The sequence below is a fragment of the Armigeres subalbatus genome, chromosome 2 (assembly GCF_024139115.2).
Source record: "Armigeres subalbatus isolate Guangzhou_Male chromosome 2, GZ_Asu_2, whole genome shotgun sequence".
Taxonomy (NCBI): domain Eukaryota; kingdom Metazoa; phylum Arthropoda; class Insecta; order Diptera; family Culicidae; genus Armigeres; species Armigeres subalbatus.
Window position 1 is genome coordinate 132023837 of NC_085140.1, and position 24457 is coordinate 132048293.

At 38.5% G+C, this 24457-nt stretch overlaps 1 protein-coding gene across 2 annotated transcripts in view; it reads left to right on the forward strand.

Moving 5' to 3' along the window:
• The window catches only part of LOC134210859 (troponin C, isoallergen Bla g 6.0101), a 50224-nt gene extending 36097 nt beyond the window's left edge, over nt 1–14127 (forward strand). For both annotated transcript variants that reach the window (XM_062687221.1, XM_062687222.1), the window contains exons 3-4: nt 13025–13420; nt 13481–14127. In XM_062687221.1, coding sequence (XP_062543205.1) covers nt 13025–13420; nt 13481–13515 — 431 coding nt within the window. In that variant the 3' untranslated portion in view covers nt 13516–14127. The remainder of the gene's footprint in view (nt 1–13024; nt 13421–13480) is intronic.
• The last annotated feature ends 10330 nt before the right edge of the window (nt 14128–24457 follow it).

A 24457-nucleotide genomic window follows, 5' to 3' on the forward strand; every position in this document is an offset into this window, starting at 1 on the left:
TTATTTAAGAACACTGTTGCACGTAAATCGGGGCACCAACTGCTCCACCTGCTACATCGGACGTCCTGTGTTCGCTCACAAGACGACCAACAACGCCGAATTGGTTGAGTTTGCCCGGCATCCGGTCCGGTTCGTGTCGGAATCATTTTTCATGGACTCCCAAATGAAGGTGGCGATGACTTGTAGAAGTTTAACAGAAAGGACCAGCAAGCTAGGGAAGGATGTGGCTGGTCTTCTGATTTTTTTTTCTCTCGGGTTCTATGATATTATTTGCCAACAATTTGAAGTGTTGTGGCATTGTTTGGAAAATTTTATTTGTCATCTGCTTGGGAAAGCTTAGAAACTGATGATGGAGAGAGGAGTTGATGAAGCTGCGGTGTTCGGTAAAATGAAGATAAGACAACTATGGGTGTTGTTTTTCCGGTCGATTTGAGGAACTGCGGTGCGGATAAAAGGTAGTGATATAGCTGTTTCGTTTTCTCTCTCTCATCAGTTATTCATCCTATTCTATAACAAAGCACGAAATTTATTGATTTATTTTGCTATCATGTTTAATTGCAATATTTAAAAATGAATAAAAATGGTTGTATCCTTGTTGAATCGTAGTTTAATCGTTTCGTAAAGCGCGAAATAAACTATGGTAACAAAACCTAACCTGAATTAATTTTTCAATACTAATTTAAACTTTTCCAGAAGCAATATTTGTAGGATTCATTTTGTATAATTTTGAATGGCGAAGCAACAGAAAAAATATTGATTTAAGCAACAAATGTAAATAAAAACCAACAATTTTGAATTCTGTTATACATGATATTAAATTCATCAATTTCGCATCATCGTGTCATTTATATTTCGGACGCATTCAAACTGCTCGAGGTAGAATAATGGTGTTATTGAAGCATTTATCATGTTGTCATGTTGATTCAGTGCGATTATTTACTCTAAAGTTGGATTCATTTTCATAAAATTCAGAACTCGCTGAAGTATTCGGCCAAATGATATATTCAGTAGAATGACCCATTCGGTCAGATGACTTTTGGCCAAATGTATTTTGGCCTTATGGTTTGTATGGTCAAGTGGCATTCGGCCAAATCGCATTCGGCTGAATGAATTTAGGCCAAACAGCCCTTCCCCAACTACTTAATTTCGATAACCTGACCAGATCATTTCGATGGAGAAACGAGACATAGATATCCACTTGCGAAACGGGACGTGTCGAACTACCTTGTGACAATGTGTTGAATTTAAGAAAAAATCGTGACATCGTGGTAGGATTATTAATTTGGGGAAAAAATCGCCAAACAACTGTAAGTCAAAGCGCCATAGGGTAGGATTATCGATTTCTTGTGCCAATTATTTTTTTAATAACAAGAATCTCAAGAAGAAGAGAGCAACAAAAAATATGTTATAATTTTAATAGTTGACGCATGAAAACAAATGTCAAATCTGATGAATTTACTACCTTGTTGAAAGTAACTCCACATTTCGGGAATCTGGTCCACTGATTTTGGTCCTCATGTACCTACTTTAAAAATGATCCCGTCAATTCCGCCCTTTTGAAAAAAACATGGGAGTGAAATCCGCAGACAAAAGTTCCCGATCTATAAACTATGGCCTTAAAAAACATTAAGATTAAAATCCGACAGAAAACTTTCCCGAGGTTTGAACCGGATTTGAACTCGATATCGTGCAGTTGATTAAATTTCCTTCACGTCGTATTTTTTCCGGTGGACGATTTGCAAATATTCAAAGATATTCAGAAACGCTTAAAATGAATTGTAATGTTTCGAGAAAACAAAATAATTCTAAAATATGTTATAAGGCAAAATTAGGAAAAAAAATTTGGTCGTTTCAAAATATTTGAAATGAATAATCGAAAATAAGCCCCATTTGAAATTGTCCATCCGCCTCATTGTATTTACGTTGAGATGTAACATGATCAGGAAATGCTTTCCTACCAAGCTACCAGTTCTAATTATTCCACAATTAAAATTGGCCAAAGTTTTCTTTTTAGAGCAACATAAATAGCATTACCCAATTTTTAAACATTTCATATTTTTTAAAGGTTTTGTTCACTTAAGTTTATTTCTTGCCGAAAATGTTGAGTTCGTTTGAATGAAGGTTTGGAGCTCTTTTGAAAAATCATTGGAAAATCGGGACAAAATGTGGATTTTTGAAATTACGACGGAACAGTATATAAAAGTATAACAATTCCATTACCCATCTATTTTTAAGAAAAATTCAGTTCAAACCCATGAGCAGTTGAAAAATTTCGGCTGCGCTGCAGAAAAGAACATATTGTAAATGCATAGTCTTTTCTCACTCCAAATTCACGGATCTAATGTGTAACGCTTTTCAATGACAATCCGGAAGCTCTTTGAGTGTTTTTGTAAAATGCAGGTGATTCATTGACTTTCAGGTGCTGGGTGCTGGGATGCGGATCATATTCACGAGCTTCAATGTAAGATGATGTTATGTGCCATCAGAGGATATGATGCGGTGATCAGCTTGGTATTTGTGGCAATGCACAGTGGAGAAATTTTAAGCAAAAAGGAGCATAATTCAAAAATTTGAACCGAACGGGATGTTCTATACCTCTACCAACGCAGAATCTTACCAGGAATCGAATGCATGCAGTGGTTACTGATGGTATCCGGTGCAAGTTGGTCTTTTTTCACGATTTTGTATTTCGTATTTTGGGTACAATGGTCTTCAGAATGCATAAAATTGATTATAATGCCAAACCTGAATACAATTACCAATAAAGCTCCAATTACCCTCAAAAGTTAGCTTTTTTCAACAGCTTTTTGGAAATTGTAAAACATTGCTGCTACCGACAAGGATCGGTGAGATATAACTTCCAGGAAGAAACTTGAAAAATATTATATTATCGAAAAAGTAGAGCACATTGCTTAAAATATAAAACTTCAATTTTAATACACAAATATATAAAGTCATACATGAATCATTGCAAATTCAACCAGCTTTCATTTGCCGAAAAAATATTGACAATGCGTGAACTCATTGCTGAGATAAAACGTTTTCATTGACAATTGAAAATATCTTCAAAACAGCTATTTTGATCAAAACCTAATTAGATGGGAATATAAAAATCAAGAATATGCACCCACTTACATGACAGAAAGTGCGAATTTGAACAATGCTTGATACAGTGTAATTTTTTTCATCCTTTGTAAATACTTCGTATTCTTCTGCTGGAAGTTCGTTTGTACGCATTTGAATAGGGTGTTATTTCGCGTTCCAAATATTTTAACATTACACAACCTGTCTCACTAAGCCAAGGTTTTTTGTAGCCCACCAATTCTACTCATAATATTCCAATAACAAAAGCTTTTCTCATTCCTGCAAAAAGAGTTTTAAATTATAATAATTTAGTGTCACAATCAAATGACAAAATATAATGGAATGTGTTTTTTTCTCGTAATTAAAAGTATAATATTAGCATATTATGCAATTCTTTAAGAAAAAATTAACAAAAAAAATTACATTAATAACTATATTGCACCATACAACCTCTTCGGACCAAAGGCATATTACCCCTGAATCTCACAACAAGTTTGTATGCGAACAACATTATTGTAGAAGATTTGTTTGAGTTGGTTTTGTTCTATTATTGGCAGGGGGTTTGTCGACTGATTTTATGAAATTTGGCCACAATATTCTTTGATATGCAAAGAACGTTTAGGCCAAATTTGAGCATAATCAGTCATAAAAAACACCCCTGACAATAATAGAACAAAACCTGCCAAAGCCGTCATTCCCTATATATGCATTATGTATCTATTCATATCGCACTGCGTCTGTTGAACTATTCAGTTACTACAAAGAGTGAGTTACAGAATGTTGATGAATAAGACAATTGCTGAAGAATATTTCTGAATCAGGTCGAAATAAAAACATTTAATCGATTTTTGACTAGTGAACTTTGCATCTCTAATAAGTGCGCCGTAAATGGTGTTGAAAGCTGGATTCGCCAATTTAATCGAAGATGGGCCAAATTTATGGAAAAGAACGCTTTTTCGAAAGAAACGCCGATTGGTTGAATTCAGAGTTCAAGGTGAGAGAACAGAGTCTACTGTTTATTTCAATGTTGCTTTTATGGTTATCGAATAAAAAATAGGGTTGGAAAATATTTATATTTAGGATAACCTACTCACATTTGATTAATTGTGCATAAGTAATGATTAATTATTCAAAATCGTTGGAATTATTTCGTTTTGTTCGCAAGGTTTAAGTTTACAGATTGCGCTTCATTTGAAAACGTTAACGATTTATGCAAAACTGTTTTTATTTAGTACTTTTTCATTTTTTCATTATTATTTGTTTTATGGATTTTTTGTGTTTGTTGATGAATATTTTGAAAATTTTGTTGCAATTTGAGCAATTAAAATTGATGAGCTCTCTTTATCTTGTATAATTGCATTTACCCTATTTTCTTCACTGATATTTGTTTTTATTATAATAAAAGATTAGTCACGTTTCTTGGATATAAGACCGTTACAAATATTTAATTAAATTGGCGTGACGTAAAAAAATAAATATTCAAATGGAAAAAATCAAAAGCTTCTCGGGTTTGTTGAAGAATATTAAAAAAAACTCCCAAATTTTTTGTTGTCCTCAAATTATTATTTTTGGGCAAAAAATCCGGGGGAGGGAGACATACTTTTTAAAATATTTGTATCGGCCTAACAGGAAAGCGAAAAGCCATATTTCAAAAGGCACCTTAGTACATAATGATTACTATAGATAGTGGAATATATAGATAAGCGAAGATAAATACTCTCCAATCGAACTGTCAAACACACCTTATGAAGTTATTATCAATTATCGAAATAGATGGAATAGTAAAAATTCTGAAGAAATTCCACTAAACAAGCTCGAAACAATATTTTTTCCTTGAATTTATAGCAAGATTAGAGGAAAAAACCACATGTACCAAAACAATATGTTTTACTGGTAACCTTAATATTTTAATATATTAAAAAGCCTCAATTTTGCCCTGAGCCACTCCTGATTAATCATTTTGAGTTAGGAAATAGAAAATATCCGTTATGCTTGCAAATTGGTTAGGCTTTTATGTTATGACAACCATAATCATATACATTTTCGATTGGATTGAATTTTTCTAAATTTAGTGCCATTATCAAAAATGAATTCATGAGCTATCCGTGTATCGTGATGCAGAATATGATGTGATATGGATATATTTAAAGTATGTTTTGATTTACTTGAGAAGCTGCATCGAAATTTTACATCGAAAGTTGTTTGAAATACTTTTCTTAGAACCAATATATTTCCTGAAAGTAATATTTTGACAATAAATAAATTCTAAATCTGTTTGCATTATTTGAATATAATCTCCAAATATGTTCACAACAAACAGTTCTGATCTAAAATATAATAATTATCAACAATAGTAATATGTATATCTGGAATCATTTTAAACAATAAATGTAAATGTGGAATTTTTGTAATCGGTACCCAATCTTTAATCAGTAAATAATTATGAAGTATCGAGCATTATTTCCAATGGAAACGTACACTTTTATCACGTAAGTGGTTGGTTTTACGGTTGGGTGGCATATCCTTGATTTTTTATTTTTCCCATCTAATTAGGTTCTGATCAAAATAACTGTTTTGAAGATATTTTCAATTGTCAATGAAAACGTTTTATCTCAGCAATGAGTTCACGCATTGTCAATATTTTTTCGGCTAATGAAAGCTGGTTGAATTTGCAATGATTCATGTATGACTTTATATATTTGTGTATTAAAATTGAAGTTTTATATTTTGAGCAATGTGCTCTACTTTTTCGATAATATAATATTTTTCAAGTTTCTTCCTGGAAGTTATATCTCACCGATCCTTGTCGGTAGCAGCAATGTTTTACAATTTCCAAAAAAGCTGTTGAAAAAAGCTAACTTTTGAGGGTAATTGGAGCTTTATTGGTAATTGTATTCAGGTTTGGCATTATAATCAATTTTATGCATTTTGAAGATCATTGTACCCAAGATACGAAATACAAAATCGTGAAAAAAGACCACCTTGCACCGGATACCATCAGTAACCACTGCATGCATTCGATTCCTGGTAAGATTCTGCGTTGGTAGAGATTGCCGTGAATCGCATATTTGTCCCATATGAATAGGAAACCCAGCAAAGATGGGACAAATATGCGATTCACGGCAGTATAGAACATCCCGTTCGGTTCAAATTTTTGAATTATGCTCCTTTTTGCTTAAAATTTATCCACTGTGCAATGGCACAACCCCCATATAAGCAAAAACCTTTTTACATAAATATCAAACCAGGAAATCTTTCTAATACCTTTTTCTGATTTAGGAAACTTGTCTTTGGAAATACCTTCTCTCTGTATTCTGAAAAATTGATTCTCCAAAAAAAATGGGTTATTCCATCTACAAGGATTCTGGGAAGCTCCACCAGTGATTCTTTCAAGAGTTTTGGGGAAATTTACCTCTAAGAATTCTGTGGAATTACTCTCTGCACTGCAGATATTCTGAACAATTGCCTCATCAAGATTTCTAGGGACTTACTTCTTCTTTAATCATGAGACAATTCTTCCTTAGAAAATCGGCGAAATTCGGCCCCTGCTTCATGCGCTTTAAGAAACTGATTTTCCAAAGAATCTGTGTTCTTGCATTTACGAGAGTTCTTGGAATTCTTTTTCCAGAACATCAGAGCTTTAAACCCCTTTATGAATTATGAGGAACTCTTCCACCAAACACTCTAAAGTTCTTCAGCCCACCCTCCCCCTTTCTACACAGGTATTCCTTTTTCTCGAAAAGGAAACCTCTCACAGATATTTTTGAGGAATTTTTCTTCAGGTATTGTGGGAACTCGTTATACAAGATTTATGGAATGTTCTTCCTTTAGGACTTCTGGGTTCTCTCAGAACCTAAAAGAATTTTCTCTTTCAAGAATTTGGAGGAATCCTTACTTCGAGGATCCTGGGGAATTAATCAACTCGGCCTAGATATTCTAATGAAGAGCCGGTTCATTAATTACGCTGCAGTGGGGATAGGGTCGGGTCAAGCGTTGAAATTCATGCAAAAATATTGAACCTGGCATTAGCATTAGCATTAGCATTGTTACGGTGTAATTCGTAGATTGGACACTAGTGATACTCATGTTTTACTTTTGAGATCCTTATCTAGAATGCTATCAGAAATCAAGAAGGGGAGTGGTCCTTGATTCCAGTCTTAAACAAAATAACAAAAGCATGAGGATTACTACTCCTGGCCACGCCCATCTTCACCGTAACTAGGGAGAGGAAGGAAGTGTTGATGTAGTATTTACTTAACGAGAGGCCACTGACTTAGCGACACCCTCATAAGTACCACGGAGTTGGGTAATGAGGAAGGTAATCGTTGGGTCAGGATTTGCCTGTAGCTGGCAATGTAACCGTGGTAGATCTTACCCCGTAACACACCACGTAAAGGTGTCTACCCAGCATTACGGGTCGCAAAAATATTGAACCTGATTGTCCAAAATCTTATAATAAAGCATTACGTAATTTGCGAACAAGCTCTAATTCTTCCCTCTAACAACTCTGGGAAATTTATCCCTCTCGAAATATGAACTGATAATTTAAAAGAAATTTACTCTTCTTATGTTCTGGGGAATTTCTTCAACTTTATTAGAGTCTTTTTTAAGGCTTTCTTCTTGCAGCCCTGAGCTGGATGACCTCCAAATATGAAAAGTTCTATCTACAAGAATTGCTGTAAAATTCTTATAAAAAAAAACCTGGAGGGTTTCATTATCCCAGATTTCTTATTCATTACAAAATTCTTTATTTAGAAGTTTTAGAGAATCCCTTGGCGAGAAGTTCAGCGGAATAAAAAAAAATCATTTTTCAGAATATATATTGGAAACTCATGAAAATTCCTTCATCAGTTCCTGAGAACTCCTCCTGTAGGATTTTCAGCTATGTCCTGCTGGAATTCTTTTTTCTGGTATTTTTTGTTGGCATTTCATCCCCCATGTCAAAATTGCCGCAACGTATTAAGGAGGAACAAAGATTAGCATCAAACCACTACATAAATCCGTATTTTTTAATGATTTTTTGTGATATTTGTCGTATTTTTGCCTTTCTCGTACAACAAAGTTGTACCGAAAGGCAATCATTTCACTCCGAAAACGAACTTTTTATAGAAGCCTCGAAGACACAAAGTGTTATATGCCAATCGACTCAGCTTAATGAGTTGTGCAAATGTCTGTCTGTCCGTGTGTATGTGTGTATGTCATATAGAAATTCTTAACCGATTTTCTCGCAACAAGTTGCATTCGACAGGAGACAAGACCTAGTTGATCACTATTGAATTTTATAACGATCGAAAGCTGCGTTGAAAAGTTATGAAGAAAATAATACATTTAAACATTTTAGCACCATATAAGGTTGGTGTCTTAGCTAAATGCGAGAAAGGCAATATCACTACTTGGTGAATTAAGTTTGTTAATGAGTGTTTGTGGTATGTGTCAGTGTTGCACTACCATAATCACAATTTTTCGAAAGACGGAAAAAGACAGACGACACATCGCCGGTGGTAAATCATTCAGAAAGCTCTTTCCATCGCCACTTTTCTTGAACCTTAACTGCGAGGTTTCTACGTTGATTCACCATTTTAGCAGTCTTGTGTCGTAAGACTAACACGATAATGCTCATATGAATACGTACCATGAATTAAAATCAGTTACTTTCAGCATGGCCTAGCTCTGGAGGCACAATTCAGGGTGTTGCTAGTATTTTCACTTTGAATCTATTCCTGCTATCGATGATAGCAAATTGAAAAATTTATTTTGATACTGGTTTCCGATAACATAATAAGTACACAGTTTGATGTCATATCATTCAATTGGTAATTTACAGCAAAATAAGATCAAAATATGTAATCAATTATTATGATTGAAAAATATTGGAAAACTAATTATGAATCAATTTGATGTCAAAATCAAAATATGTTTTAAATATGTTTTATATTTTTTAATGTTTTAATGGCTCTTATTATGATTTCAGTCTATGCTAGGCATTCTAGTCTAAAGTTATTTGGCCGAGAATGCCATTTGGTCGAATATTTCCTTTGTCTAAAAAACATCGGTTGGCCGAATTGCTCAATTTGCCGAATATGCCCTTTGGTCGAAACAGTCGTTTGGTCGAAAGGGCCATTTGGTCGAAATAGACATTCGGTCGAAAGTGTCGTTCGGCTGAATTGGTCATTTTAGATATTTTCAAGAAATTTACGGGAGAATGTTTTGAATTTTGTCAGATGAAATTGATAAACTTCCCCAGAACATTCTTCAGGTCAATATTCACGGAAAGCTCCTGTTGAGTTTTTGTTGAGAATTCTCAGAAAATTGAACAGAAAATCATTCATAATTGTAGGAGATTGTAACTGGTAAAAGGGATGCTTTAACGTAGAGTGATTTTTTAGCAGGGAGAAGTTCATCACAGGACGGCTAAATTGGCATTGCCAACTTTAAAACAGAAATTTTTTTGGAATATCCGATAAATTCTTCAAAGTTTCCGTAGAAGATTGTTTATAGTTCATTGTTCAAAATGTAGATATCAACAAAATAAATTCCTTTGCTTTCAACGAACATTTTTTAAGGAGTTTCTTTGGATTTCTTCAGAAAATTCTTTCTATTTCTGATAATAAATTCTTGGGAAATTCCATTGGTCAAAAACGACAGACGGCCGAACTGGTAATTTGGCCGGAAAAGCCGTTTGCCCTAACAGGCCGTCTGGTCAAAGCTACCGTTTGTCGCAAATGCCGTCTGGCCAAAATGGTATTTTTTTCACTAAATGAGCCATTTGACCGAAAATGTAATTTGACCCATCGAATCATAGGGCCAAATATCTATTACAGAACGGATAATAAGGTCAAAAATGGCCACTCGTTTGGCGGAATTGCCTTTTTGTCAAAAGACCATTAAACAAAATTCCGTACCGTCGTGCGGGGCTTCTTTTGACTTCAGGGGCTACTTTGGATTTTGTATTATACCAAATACCAATACCAAATTTGAGACAGAAAGTTAGCATCCAACTATCAACAAGACACCTGAATGGTAATAATGACGATTTGATAGTAATTTACGTTACAATTCTTGTTTTAAAATGTCCAAAGTAGCCCCCGATTTCTCAAAAGAAGCCCCGCACGACGGTAGCCTCTCCACTTTTAAGTCGATACTGGCCTGTAGCCCAAAAATCATCTGGTCAAGTACCATTTTGTAGAACTAAACATTTAACGGAAACTGTCGAAACAGATTTGACCTAAAAAGTGGTTTGGTCGAAAGCGACGTACATCCGAACGGAACATTTGGCCGGACTTGTAATTTGACCGAAAAAGTTGTTTACCCTAACAGGTCATTTGGCTGAACATGTCGGCCGGCCGAAAACAGTCCCCGAGTAGACAGAAATCAATAATATAATATCAAATGTTGATAGGATAACAAAACGAGATATGGAAATGATTGATATAAGAGATAAAAGATTAGACGACAATATCAATATTTTGCACTAAAATATCACGAGGAGATCAAGTTATGTTATATGTAATAAGTGATCAATATCATGTGCCATTAGTTTGTTCTTATTCATAGCATATCTTGATATTTAAATGATATTTCGGTTCAAATTTTTGATATTGTTGCCTGTTCTTTTATCTCTTATATCTTTCAAGTCCACCCCTGCCCGGGTCATTTGACCGAATTCCCAACAAACAGTTTAAGCTGAATAATCCAGTTTTTTTTGCTGTTGAAGACAATTTTTGGTTGAATAAGCGCTCTATCAGTTTTCAATGTTTGATGGGTAGATCATTTGACCAAAAATGCCGTTTGGTTAGAATTATCATTTGGCAGAAAGAGTCATTTGACCTAAAATATTGTTTCTGCAAACAAAGCTTCTTCGAAAAGTGTTGTTCGGCTGTATTGATTATTTTACCAAAAATACATTTGGCAGAATAGGTCATTTGCCAAGGAATGCCGTTTGGCCGAAAGGGTTGTTTTCCAGAAAGGATATTTTCGGACTAAATGATCATTCCTACCAAACGGCCTTTTAGGTCAAATGATCTAAGTATTCGGTTAAACGATTGCCCAATGATAACATGATAATAGTTTTGGATATTTGATGAGATGACATTTGGCTTAAAGGCCAGTATCGGCTTAAAAGTAGAGAAATTACGAAATTCCGTTCAATGTTCGTTTGACAAAATAGCGTTTTCGTCGTAAATGTCATTTGGCCAAACGGATGATGAAGTCATTTGGCCTCATGGCCTGTTGGCCCAAACAACATTTTCGGCCAAATGGCCCATACTGTCAAACGACCATTTCGGCCAAACGGCATTTTCCGACTGATAACCTATTCGGCCAAATGTTCATTTTGACCAAACGACTTGTGAGGGCAAACGACTTTTTCGGTCAAATTACCAGTTTGGCCGTATGTCACTTTCGGCCAATGGAATTTCCCAAGAATTTCTTATGGACAATACACTAGTCGTTCGATAACTGCAACATGTTTGCGTACCAGATAGCGAATGCCGTTCGATAACTGCGACACATTCTGCGACGTTTTATTTCGGCCGAGCTAAGTTTACGAATACAACCATTCTTGACCATTCTTCTTTATTTTTGTCTGTAAAATCACTGGTAGCTCAGGTTCACGTTTCATTCTAGCTTCCATACACCGAAAACGTTTATGTGAATGAATCCTTAGAATAAATGCTTAAAATTATCGCACACACACACTTTCACTCCAACATTGCTCACAAAATGCTGTGGAAACAGGAAATACTGCGGCGAGCTTTGTAAATTTTTCAAGCAAACAAAAATCAGGAATAAAGTACACGGTCGAACATTTTAAGCGTGAAAATGTTTCGAAAACTGTCATAGTATAATTTGGTCTACTCAGCTCCATTGTTTGTGGTGATTCTAAGGCCAAAGACACAATAAGTAGGATCAACTCATAAGTAGGATCAGAAACAGCATTCCGGAAATCGATGTGGTAGAACCGTACAGCGGTCATGTTATACCAGCAAGACTTAGCTGCGCCGCACGGCGAACCACGGCCCATAAGCCAATATTCATTAGTCTAAGTTTGAAGACTAAGAACAACTCTTTGTATATCATATATCAGATTGAACTGTACTTTGTATTTTTTATCCCGAGCCATTTCTTTCATTCCATTTTTTTTAGTTGCCACCCGTTAATTTGGTGGTACATTTCTTATGTCCCTATCAAATTCTATTCCCCGCTCTCGAAACCGGCAAATGAAAACATGCAAACAATGAATGCAAACATTTGATTACTTTTCGTTTCAGATGACTCAAAATACACTTTTTAGTATATTGTGCAACATATTTTATTCATGGACAATGCAGAATGAATATCTTGGAATCCACGTACCAAAAAGATTAAACATTTAAATTCGCTGAACTGTTTGAGAACAAACAATGCAAACATTTGTTGAATACCCAATTATATAAATTGTATAAATGTATTCAAATGTATAAATGTATGAAATGTATTGCACAATGAATGCAACTCATCGAAGCATTATTTTAGGTCTGAAACCGCGTGGACATCATTTACACGGTAGCCAAATTCCGCTAATGACACAATTCATCTCCAAATTATGAGTACCGAGCAGCAAGTTTGCTGCTACTGCTGCTGCACAGCACAGCATCTACGCTAATTAAATTTGCACCTCTATTAATATCTCATCAGACGCGGAACGTGCTCGCCATTTGGAATTTTCCCAGTTTCCCTCCATCCGTTGTTCCCTTCGCCGGCAGAGCTGGCAACCCAAAGGCAAATTGAATGGCTTAATGCGGGAAAATCCCGCACAAAAGCACTTTTTTCGTATTGAAGCATTCAGCGTAAATTGCATGCTCTCGTACCTATCGATATTAAATTCAATTGACGCATTATCATGGCTTCAACTCGACTAACGTTTTGCATCACTTTTCGTTTCTTCCCGCCCCGCGCACAGTGTTGAGAAACGCCTTCAACGCGTTCGATCAGGAGAAGAAGGGATGCATCGGCACCCAGATGGTCGGTACCATCCTGAGCATGCTGGGTCACCAGCTGGACGACAAGCTGCTCAAGGAAATTATCGATGAGGTCGACGCTGACGGTTCCGGTGAGCTGGAGTTCGAGGAATTCGTTACCCTGGCCGCCCGGTTCCTGGTTGAGGAGGACGCCGAAGCCATGCAGCAGGAGCTGAAGGAAGCTTTCCGTCTGTACGACAAGGAGGGCAACGGCTACATCACCACCCAGGTGCTGCGTGAAATCCTGAAGGAGCTGGACGACAACCTGACCAACGACGATCTGGACATGATGATCGAGGAAATCGATTCTGACGGTTCGGGAACCGTTGATTTCGATGGTAGGATGAAACACTTTTGTGGTTGTTGAACATAATCTGACATTTTCAATCTCTTTGCAGAATTCATGGAAGTCATGACTGGTGGAGACGATTAAACCAGTTCATCGTGGTTGGTCCCCTATCCAATTCAGTGTACCATCCAACTATTGCTAGCTTAATGTTCGTTTTAATATTTAATTACCTTCTATTCTATCTCGATAATGTAAGCTTAAATTTTCCACCTTGCTCTCTATTTAAGAAAGCACGTTACCAAGTAAAACGCAGTCAGTAGCTAGAACAGGAATATGAATGTACGTTTAGCAGACAGTCGAACTGTAGGAATTGGCGAGAGCAAAGTTTTTATTTGCTACAACCGAGGAGAGAAATCGGAAAGGAAAAACCATAGAAAATCTATTCGGTACACGAGCCCTCGTAACCGGTGTAGGGTGGGTTCGAATTAATCGTGTGTCCAACAGTGTTTATTGAATCATAAAACTTAATACAGAAAGTCGGACTGGATCCACCTTTTATCTAATAACAATAAACCACAATCCACCTCTCGTTCTTATTTTATCATCTATTGGAGCAATTTCATTCTAAGGACCACCAACCACCTCTTTTCAATAACTTCAAAGTTCGTGGGCTCCGACAGGAAACCAGTTTTCAACTTTTGGAAAACTGCAATCGTATTTGTTGTACAGAATAAAAACAATTTGTATCGGATAAGATCTGGAAGGGCGTTTCATTTGTTTTGTGTCGACGATGAGAACTTCCCTTTGGCAAAGTAGCTGATTGTGTTTAGAAGATACGAACATTTGTCTATTAAAGTTGGGTCTGGAAATCTTAGCCGAGTGTTGTGCTCGGCAAACAAGCATAGTAACGAACATTTAAAGCATCATCAATCATAATTTCCACTGCATCAGTTGAAGTCCGCTATTCTGTGCTTACATTTTCTGTACACTGATGAAGAATTTGGCATGTGACGAGTTACGACACCGCGTTTTTTTGGCGAGCATTGGGTGATGGATTGCCAATCGATATCGTGCAGAGAGTCAAGTCAATTTATCTTCTGGGAAAATAGACTTTGCTGCTGCAATTCAAGCACAATAGCGATGGTATTATATTATAGTATATTCAACATAATTTTGTGGAATAAATTCTACAACTGGATCACACACATCCTTCTGATAACTAACTGATGTTGGATTGAAATTAAATTAAAAGTGCCTTCACATAACAATTGAATGCTCAACATGTACACATTTTAGGGCAAGTACATATACTCTGCATTGTTCCACCTAAATTTTGGAAGGGCGATTTCTTGCTGTATTCAATCCATTCCGTTTGCGCTGATGTGACCAACAAACAGAATAGAATCTTATCTTAGATCACAAGACAAATGAGTTTACTGTACCGAAGCCACAGAGAACAGACATAGATGCTCGAACAAAATTTCGTTAAAAATGTGTGTAAAGATTTAAATCGAACCTCAGCGCCGCCAACGCAGGCTGCCCGACATAAAAACTCAATATCACTAAGTGATGGCGTTGGCATACACTACATAAACAACGTAGTGCTGCCACCTAGGAGTGAGCCTAGGAGCAATTCGAAATGAACACTAGCGCTAAAAAGTAAAACACGGCAAATTGTTACCATATTTATTAGCACCCTAGCACCGCGCAACGGGGGCATAACGACATACTTCAAAATGACCAGTACAAACTTTTACACAAGCACGCGAATGAAGATGAACTCTCTGTGCCGAAGCAATATTTATAGACAGGTGTGTATAAGGTTGCTTCTTCCTTGTGTTTTGGAACTTGGGCCTTGCTTGATAGGACTACTTGGGAATTAAGAATCTTTCTTACCGAATAGATCCACTATCTTTGATTTAAAAATCTCTCGGCTTTGTTCGTAATGCTAACTGTCGGCTAACTCACGCACATACCTACTTAACAGTATGCTTTGGCAAACAGGATTTTTTATTGAATTACCAACAGTGGCTGATTTTTGGAATCTCCCCCTGGGCATAGTGTATCCATTGCACTTACCACTCATGCAGTGGCGGGCATAGAAAAGCTTTCAGTTAATAACTGTGAAAATGCTAATAGCAAACTAAGTTGAAAAGCAGGCCAAGTTCCGGTTGGAATGTAGAGCCATTGAAGAAAAAGAAGGGTGGTTTCCTAACAGCCGCTGCCAGCATTCAGGCGCTAACATCATGTGAAAAAAGCCAACATGAGTTAACCGCCAGAAATTTGTATGGCGCCACCGTACAGAATACCGTCCTACATAACTGATACTAAATAGTTTTGCGGGAAAGTTCCTACTTATGAGAAAATCTGCCTTAGATGTCTTTTTTCTAATGCGGATTCTCTCAAAACTAGGTACTTTTCACGCAAAACTATTTAGTATTATACGAGATGAACTTACCTAGGGCTGAAAATCTCGCAAATAAAGATAGTAAAATAATATTTAGCATCAGCTATGTAGTTAAGTGTTCTTTCGAAGAAGTTGCTTAAATTCGAGAAATAAAACCTTTGACGCCTTTCGTCATACTAATTTTAGAAAGTTATCTCCTTGTGTGCCTCTATAACCATGATTAAAGTGGGTAAGACTGTGTTGTTGATAGAATCTTTTAAGAAAGCATTATAAATGTCGCTACGAAAAGCTTAGAAAAGTTAACCTACCGCCTAGACAAATCCCAAACTCCTAGAGAGGTTTTTATGGATGGAAACTTTCTCGATTTCTCTGATCATGAAGAATCATTGTGCCTGCTACACGTTATTTAAAATCAAATATCATCCAATCATGGTTTGAGCCAAATTGCAGGCGTTTGATGAGTCGTCAAAACTAAGTTCATTTATTTCATTATAGGGACGTGTTACTACTACCCAGCCTATGATCGTATATTCGACATTAGTAGGCATAAGAGAAATGGAAGGATAAAGTTTGTGATATGCATAAGTATAGAAATCTAAGCCATTTTCTAAAAATGTCCAAAAACACTTAAAAAAATCAGTAAATTCTTCGCCAGCAACATTAACATTACTTGTTCTTTGAGGACAAATTAATTGTGTATTTTTTTTGAGACGCAAGGTATACCAGCGACAACAATGTTCAGTGTTACTGTTATGTATTTTTTTTAAGTTTTTCAGAACAAACCTTCTGATTTCATCTAATAAATTGAAAGAATCAACAATTTGAAGACGATTTATCGGATTAAATCAAAATCGAAAAAATACAAATGATTCAAATATGCGATCATGGGCAGTGCAAACTCTGGTTTATATGAAAGTTTAGTTCATTATTTTTCTAAGACATCTTAGATTCACATATTCGTGTTCAATTTCACTAAAAAATACTTTATTATAACAGAACGTTATTTCGTTCCATTGTTTGAACTATGGCAGCCCTTAATTTGTACCGTAGCTTTGCAAAAAGGATCCATAAAAATTAAAAATGATTCGTAAATAACATCTGAATGTTCCATAAAACACTATCATAAATCCATTCAGAAGTATCCAGAAAGAATAATTTTAAGATCCATAACTACGCTAAAAATTAGTTATTAACAGTAAAATATGTTCCTTTAGACATGGTCAAGAAAACAATAACATCCTGTTGTTTTGTGAATATCGCTGCTATTTTGTGAATGTGCATGCCCAAACTGACGAAACGACGACAGATCGATTGGACATTGGCTAAAAGTCCGAAATTTAATGTGGACTGGCTTTAAAAAAAAGTTAAGTGTTCAGTCTGTGCAGCCTCTGTGCTCATGCACTTCTTCTAAAATTCCGGCCCCTAGCTTAGGCTAGGGTTTGCTGAGATCCACTGCTACGTGTTCTTGATCCCTCGGCGGTCGTGCCACAAACTTCCTAACTCGAATCCTCCTGACTCCCCAGTCCGACAGTTCCGGTGGTGGATGACGTCCACACTAGCGGTGCCCTAAATACCCGAAGCACTTCCTTCGTTTTTCTTCTTTCTTTAGCAGGATGGCGATTCGAGTGCTGAAGTTGGTCCGACGATTCCGGTTGGCAAAAGACTTCCGGTTCGCTGGCGCCCTGACGACCCGAGACCAAACACTGCTCACTGTGCAGGATAACTCTCCAAACCGACGCTTATTTGCTGGTCCCTTCTCCATCGACGCTGCAGCTCTGACGGAATTTGAATCACGACTCTGCTTACCGCATTCCACATACCTTCATCGCAGGCATTCCTCTACGTGCTTCCGCAAACCTCGGGCAGTCGAATACCACGTACTTTGGAGTCTCCTCTACGTTGATACACGCCGGGCAGAATGGCGATTACGCAAGGCCACACCGGTGCAAATATTGGCGGAAACAACCGTGTCCGGACAGGATCTGTGTAAGTTAAAAGTTTACCTCACCAGGCTCCCTGTTCACCCACATAGACACTTATGTTGGGGATGAGCCGATGGGTGCACCTTCCATTATCCGCGTTGTCCCACTCCTGCTGCCACTTCACCACAGAGTACAGTCTCACCGCCTTCCTTACATTTCAAGTAACTCTCCGTTGGTAGCACTCGATATCATCTGCTAGGGTTATAAATATTGGAATCATCCCTGCGATAACGCAAACTGCCTCCGACGAAATGGTTCGGTACGCACTCGCCACTCGAATGGCCATTAGACGAAACATGCTATTCAACTTCCTCCGGTTACGTTTCGTCTTGAGCGCAGCTTCCCAGGCTGTAACTCCGTACCTTAGTATCGAGGAGGATACTGTCGCCAGAAGACGCCTACTGCTGCCTTTCGGACCGCCGACGTTCGGCATGATCCTTGTTAACGCACTGATCATTTCAGCCGCCGTTTCACAGGAATAGTCCACGTGGGTGTTGAAGTTCAACCGGTCATCAATCATCCCACCTAGATGTCTCAGAGTTCGCTCCGACGAGATGTCGTGCCTTCCGATGGTAATCTGCATTAGCTGGATTACTTTGCAGTTGCTGACCAGCATCATTTCCGTTTTGTGGTGAGCCAGCTGCAGCTTGACTTAATTCATTTAGGTTTCTACTGCGTCGGTAGCTTCCGCTACCAGCATTTCCACCTCCTCCAGTGACTCATCGGTTATTGTTAGGACGACATCATCCGTGAATCCGTAAATCTTCACACCTTTTGGCAGCTTCAGCGTCAGCACCCCATTGTACATAACGTTCCATTACGTTGGGCCTAGTATGGACCCTTGTGGAACGCCCGCCGTAACCCTGACCGACTTCTGCTCCGAGTTCGTGTCGTAAACCAGAATCCGGTTCTGGAAGTAGCTCCTAAGGATCTTACACAGGAAGTCGGGGATCCGCATTCCAGGGAACTGCGGCGATGGCTTCCCAGATGACACCGTTGAACGCGTTTTAGACGTCAATCGTCACTACCGCGTAGAACCGATTGCCGCTCCTCTTCTTCTGGGACGCCCTCTCTACATCTCCAATGACTGTCCTAATTGCATCCACAGTCGATCTGCCTTTACGGAATCCGTACTGTTTTTCCGATAATCCAGTTTAACCTTCCGTGAACTGTGTAAGCCTATTGAGGATAACCCTCTCCAGAAGCTTCCCCAGTGTATCCAGCAGACATATGGGCTATACGATGCTGGATTCCCCGGCGGTTTCCCTGGTTTCGGCTGCAGCACTAGATTCTGGATCCTCCACGTATCCGGAAAATTACCATCTAGTAAACACTTCTGCAGCACCATTCTGAACAGGTCCGGAAACGCCAAAATCGCGGATTTTGGAGCCACATTTGGAATTCCATCCAGACCAGGATCCATCTTCAAACCTTTCGCCACTGATGATAGCCCGTCATTGGAGACTTGCATACCTGCAGCGGTTACTCGGTCTTCATCTTCATACGGCGTACGCGGCCACGGCGTAGAACCATGCTGCCGGAAAAGGCCGTCCACGATGATCTTCAGCTTTTCCGGACACATTTCGACTGGCGTCGCTGGACTCCTGATCTTCTTTGTTAAGCGTTATCCTAAGGATCAGCGTCAGCTTCTCGGCACAACTCCTTGAAGCAGCTGTTCGTTGGCTCTAATTGCATCGCAAGCTGGTCTGCGTCAAGGTTTGTAACGTTGCTGTGCGCTCGAAGTATTATATTTATATTAGGGATCCTGCACACCTCCCTGAGCAGCACAAGTTAGACAAAAATGGTTGCAGCAACTTGATTGTGACTGAATTCGATCATATATGAGTTGCAGTAACCTATGTGGAATAAGTGTGCTGCCAGGGTCAGGTGATGCAAAGGGCTGACTTGAAAGATCTCCATCCTGAGCGTTGCCCGGTTATCGCTTTAACCTGTTGCCAGGTTAGATTTCGGTCGACTTCTTTTATTTCTTTATTGAGGCTTCGCCGCCATGAGCATCTGGGTCTGCCTCTGCTGCGATGTCCCGCAGGGTTCCAGTCTAATGCTTGTTTACAGATTTCTGTTTCCGCCTTACGTAGAGTGTGGCCGATCCAGCCCCACTTCCGATTCTGAATTTCTGTTGCTTTCGGCCTCTGGTGACAACGACAATGGAGCTCGTTGTTTGAGATCCAGTTGTGAGGCCACCAGGCCGAAGCACCTGCAGCCGTTGAGTGTTCTCTACTGATACACACCATGTTTCGCTAGCGTATAACAGCACAGATTTCACGTTAGAGTTGAAAATTCGTATTTTGGTGCGTTCACTTATCTGCCTGTTTTTCTAGATATTTCTTAAACTTCCTTCAGTATGCTAGAAAAATCTTGCGCGTTCAGCAGCTTCTTCGGGACTTCCTGCTCTCCTGGAGAGTCTCTGCTTCGCTTCTCCGTGCGAGTATTCCGGGGGCTCATTGGTGTTTGCAGTGCCTCGACTGTTGTATGCTCCGCTGCAACTTTCAGTGTTTTTTCAGCTGCCGGTCTTGTTTTGAGCTCGTTCTGTTTGTGCTCAGCAGCTTTAACGGCGGACTTGTTGCTCGTCACTAAAAGGTTGACCTTCGTGTGAACATTGTGCTTGTCCGTCATAAAACTCGTTGATTCGCTTCCGCACCTCTATCAGGTTGGACCTTCCAAGTTGTAGCTCCTCCTGAGTAGCACTACTTTCCGATTTTGGGGTGGACACCCTGGCTCCTATTGGCATACCTGGTTCTCAGCAGACTTGGTCGTACTGCCGGTACTCGATACTGCTCCCTGCGACATCACTGGAGATCGCTGGACTCTTTGCGAAAACATTCACACGGCTGCTCCTTCATTGTTTGTAGAATTTGTTTCCATGTTAAAACGGTCCCCCCCTTCGGGCCGTTACCTCTACCTGTTGAAGATGGTCGCCTCTTGTGATCCCATGGGTGCCTTTGTAAATAGTGAGGTCCATGCAAGGGTTGACTCCGGTGCCTTACAAAATTCTGTTCAGAGCCGGATCGGCGTAAATCAGAATAGTGCCTCTGAACCTACTACCCACCGGTATAGGTGACAGGTGTTGAGCGTTACCGGAGGCCTGCCAGGTTGTTTACCGGGACGGAGGCTTAATGTAAAATTAAGTTTATAATTGATTTTTGCAGAATTTTTCAAACAGCCGCTTTTATGATTGAATTCCATTTATGATATACCTTAAAACTCAAATAATAAAATTTAAAAAAAAAAATGACAAGAAAAATGATAAATATAGTCGAATCTATCACTGTCCAGGGTTCTGTCAAGAACTGGCTGTGTAATGTGCAGACTAGACTATACTTGAATGTAGTGCCATTGAAGTAGAAGAAACGTTCACATGGTGAGTATTTCAGATACTGCTGTTTTAAGGATATCATTAAGATTAGATGCGACAGTAAAAATACGATCGTATCGCCAATAATAAGATTTTTCATCTCGCATTGCAGCACATATTGGATGCGTAATACTGTTTATCTTGCTACACTGTACAGTGAAATTTATCGGTAATAATATAATTTCCAACGTGAGCTTCTAGCTTCTAGCCTTCTTTGCCAAGACTTTTGCGTTGTGAGATTCAATGTTTATTTTTTTCTCAAACCACTATCTACCCATCTAATAAAAAAACATCATTCACGACCTCCAAGCAAGTGATCCAGCTCCGGAATATCTTAAACATGCACGATATTAATAAACAACGAAAGAGTGCCTCTAATTCACCCCAAGCGAAAGCCGTGCCAAGTCGAGAATGGAATTTTATTGACACCGTCCGACCAAGACGAATGATAACATCGTTAAAAATCTACATTCCTTGCCACCGTTCACCGAGAACGTGGCTTGCCAAACGTGTGCAAGAAAGATCTACACTGTCTTGCCATCTTGGAGGAGCAACCTGTCGCTTTTTCCCGAACCCGTGGATGCCAGGAGCGCGAATTTTCTGCTAATTACATGTCTACAGCAACTGTATTTCAAATCTACCAGCACTGCTTCCAGAGTATCGCGAAAGAGTCATGCCATATGTTTCTTCTTTTCGGTCACTGTACGTCATTCACTGGTGACTGTCCTGTAGTCGTTTCGCTTTTTTGCCCTATTACTTTCTCGGGCAGAGATATCGGATCAGCGTCCATCGGCAGATAAATGGGCGGGCATGCTGCCAGCCTAACAGTTGCGACTGTCATTTCGCTATTTCGCTCTATCGGTGGGACCTACACGTGGGCACCGCATGGATTTATCGCACCGGGAACAGGAAATATTCCGTGGTGGTTTTTCAACGAAAAAAGAGAATATAGCGAAAATTTTCAAATGTGCGATAAGTACTGTGGCCTTGAATTTTTAGAACAGTGATGATATGACTTTTCTATATCCATAGGACCTTGATGTAGCTATTGGGAACATATATTTCACTCAATATGTTAGTAGTTAGTCATTTTAGCTGATTAAAATTGAATACTTAAGCTTCAAGTATCCTTCTGAATGCATATATAAAACAACCCATAGCAGAAATCACTTTTCTGAAATAGTCGTCGTAAAACTTGAAATTGTTTTGTATTCTGTTAGGACCCGTACACTAATTACGTAATGCTTTTAGAGGAGCAAAGGTTTATCGTTTTCTCATTATTCCTTTTCCCATACAAATAAAACACCATTTGCATGAGAAAATCTTACATGGGTAGGGCGGCTTGAAAACGCCAGAAAAATCCCCTACGTAATATATGTACGGGCAGTCAGCGGTTTTTCTCACGTAATGTTTTTCTTTAGAAATAAAATCCGCAACACATCATTTCAATGTCAGACGCACTGCTGATGATTTATGGTCCTAGGATGCTCATTCAAGTCATAGAGACGCGCTCATTAAAAATCTATTTATTGTGGGATAATCAAATAGAGACGTGATCGCGTTAATTGCAAAATGCAAGATGTAACGAAAATGTATTTTTCCTAGTGATCTTTTATAGGACCACGTAGAATGCCGTTAATCTTTGTTATTTTGATTAATATATTAAAAGGGATGAACATGTGAGGTATTTAATCCTAAGTTTCTCAGAAATAACGCCTTTATCCGTTAAAGAGTATTTAAGAGAAGTTTGTTCAATAATTGAAAGGGAAAATCTTGTGCAAATGAAATGCAAACCGTTCGCTAAAATGTCAACCCGTTGCTTGTTGTTACTGCTGTTGAAGTATCTATTCTTAATTGGATCTGTATCAAAAACATCGTCATTGATTTGGCCTACAGTTGCATCCCGTTCGTAACAAAGTGTAGCACAACTATAAAATCTGTTAGTCAATCCTGAAGCACATCACAAACAAGCCGCATCCACTAGAAGCCAATTAGCTTTAATGCTGGTTTATCCAAGGGTAGCAACAACTGTGAAAATATTTACTCTTTTGGATGAGGCATATTACAATGTCCTATCAGAGAGCATGCGGGATGAGATAAAAATGTAAAGATCCAACATCCATGAATAAGAATTCAACATTGTTGCCTAAAGCAAACAAATTCATTTTATGTATCACAATGCCAATGAGGAATAACGATCAAATTATTTTAGCTGTACTGGTGTGTGGTTACAACACTTTTAGCTGACATAGTTGATAAGGCATTCCAACATTTATATTAATCCAAAAAAGGCGGTTTTGGCCACGCCAAACCGCGGTCAAATGCCTAGTAGAAAATTGGTTGCTGCAGCCAAATCAGGGATGGAGAGCGACAAACCCGTTCAGCGACCAGATAAGCAGCGGATGCCGCAATTCTCAGGGCTCGATTTGAAATGATGACTCTCAGGATAAATTTCGTTCTACATTTTTGTTGTACACTAACGTTTTATAAAATGACGAAATGTTTTTAGTGAAATATTTTTTTATTACAATCATTTTTTTTTGTTTTTACAGGGTTGTTTAATGGTGTCAAGTTACGTTTATATCTTATGAACTTTCATTATGAACTGCTCAAAGTAGGAGGGGGAAAGTAATGAGCAGTTAATGTTGTACTCACCAATCAATGCCAATAAATCGATAATGATAAAGCCATGCGCACGGTGATCAACCCAAATTAATTCATTTCAACCTTAATCACCTTGGGATCTAGATCGTAAACCCTTTTCTCAGCAGTCTCCCAGGCGTGCCTTGTGGTTGTCCAGATCACAATCCGTTATCCGGCGGTCTTCCACAGGGGCTCCAAACCACAAACCATTTTCCAACGGTCTTCCGCGTTGTAATTTTCCAAACGCGTCTTGTAGTAATCAAAGCAATGCCTTGTGATTTGTTAAAACCTTCAAATATTTCATTGTTTGCACATTAACACACTTTTCGAAATCAGCGTCAGGATCCATGAAGTCACAGAATCACCAAAATGTGTGACCCTAAATGGCTGGATCGAAATAGGATGACAGCAGCACGGTGCCCCTGGTAGACCGTTAGGTATTATAAAATAAAAATGTCCATCAAAACCAAGTACAGGGCTCGATTCCTGTGGTAATTCTGCACTTCTGGACCAATTTTTAAAAAAATCCCTAGGAGGAATCTCGAGAAATCTTGATTTGAAGTTTTTAGTTAAGAAATTTCAAAAGAATCCATAAATATCACCAAAAACCCTGATTAATCCACCTAGATAGATGACCTTCAATTCTTCTTGAACCAGTCGGAAGTAACCACCAGATTTGCA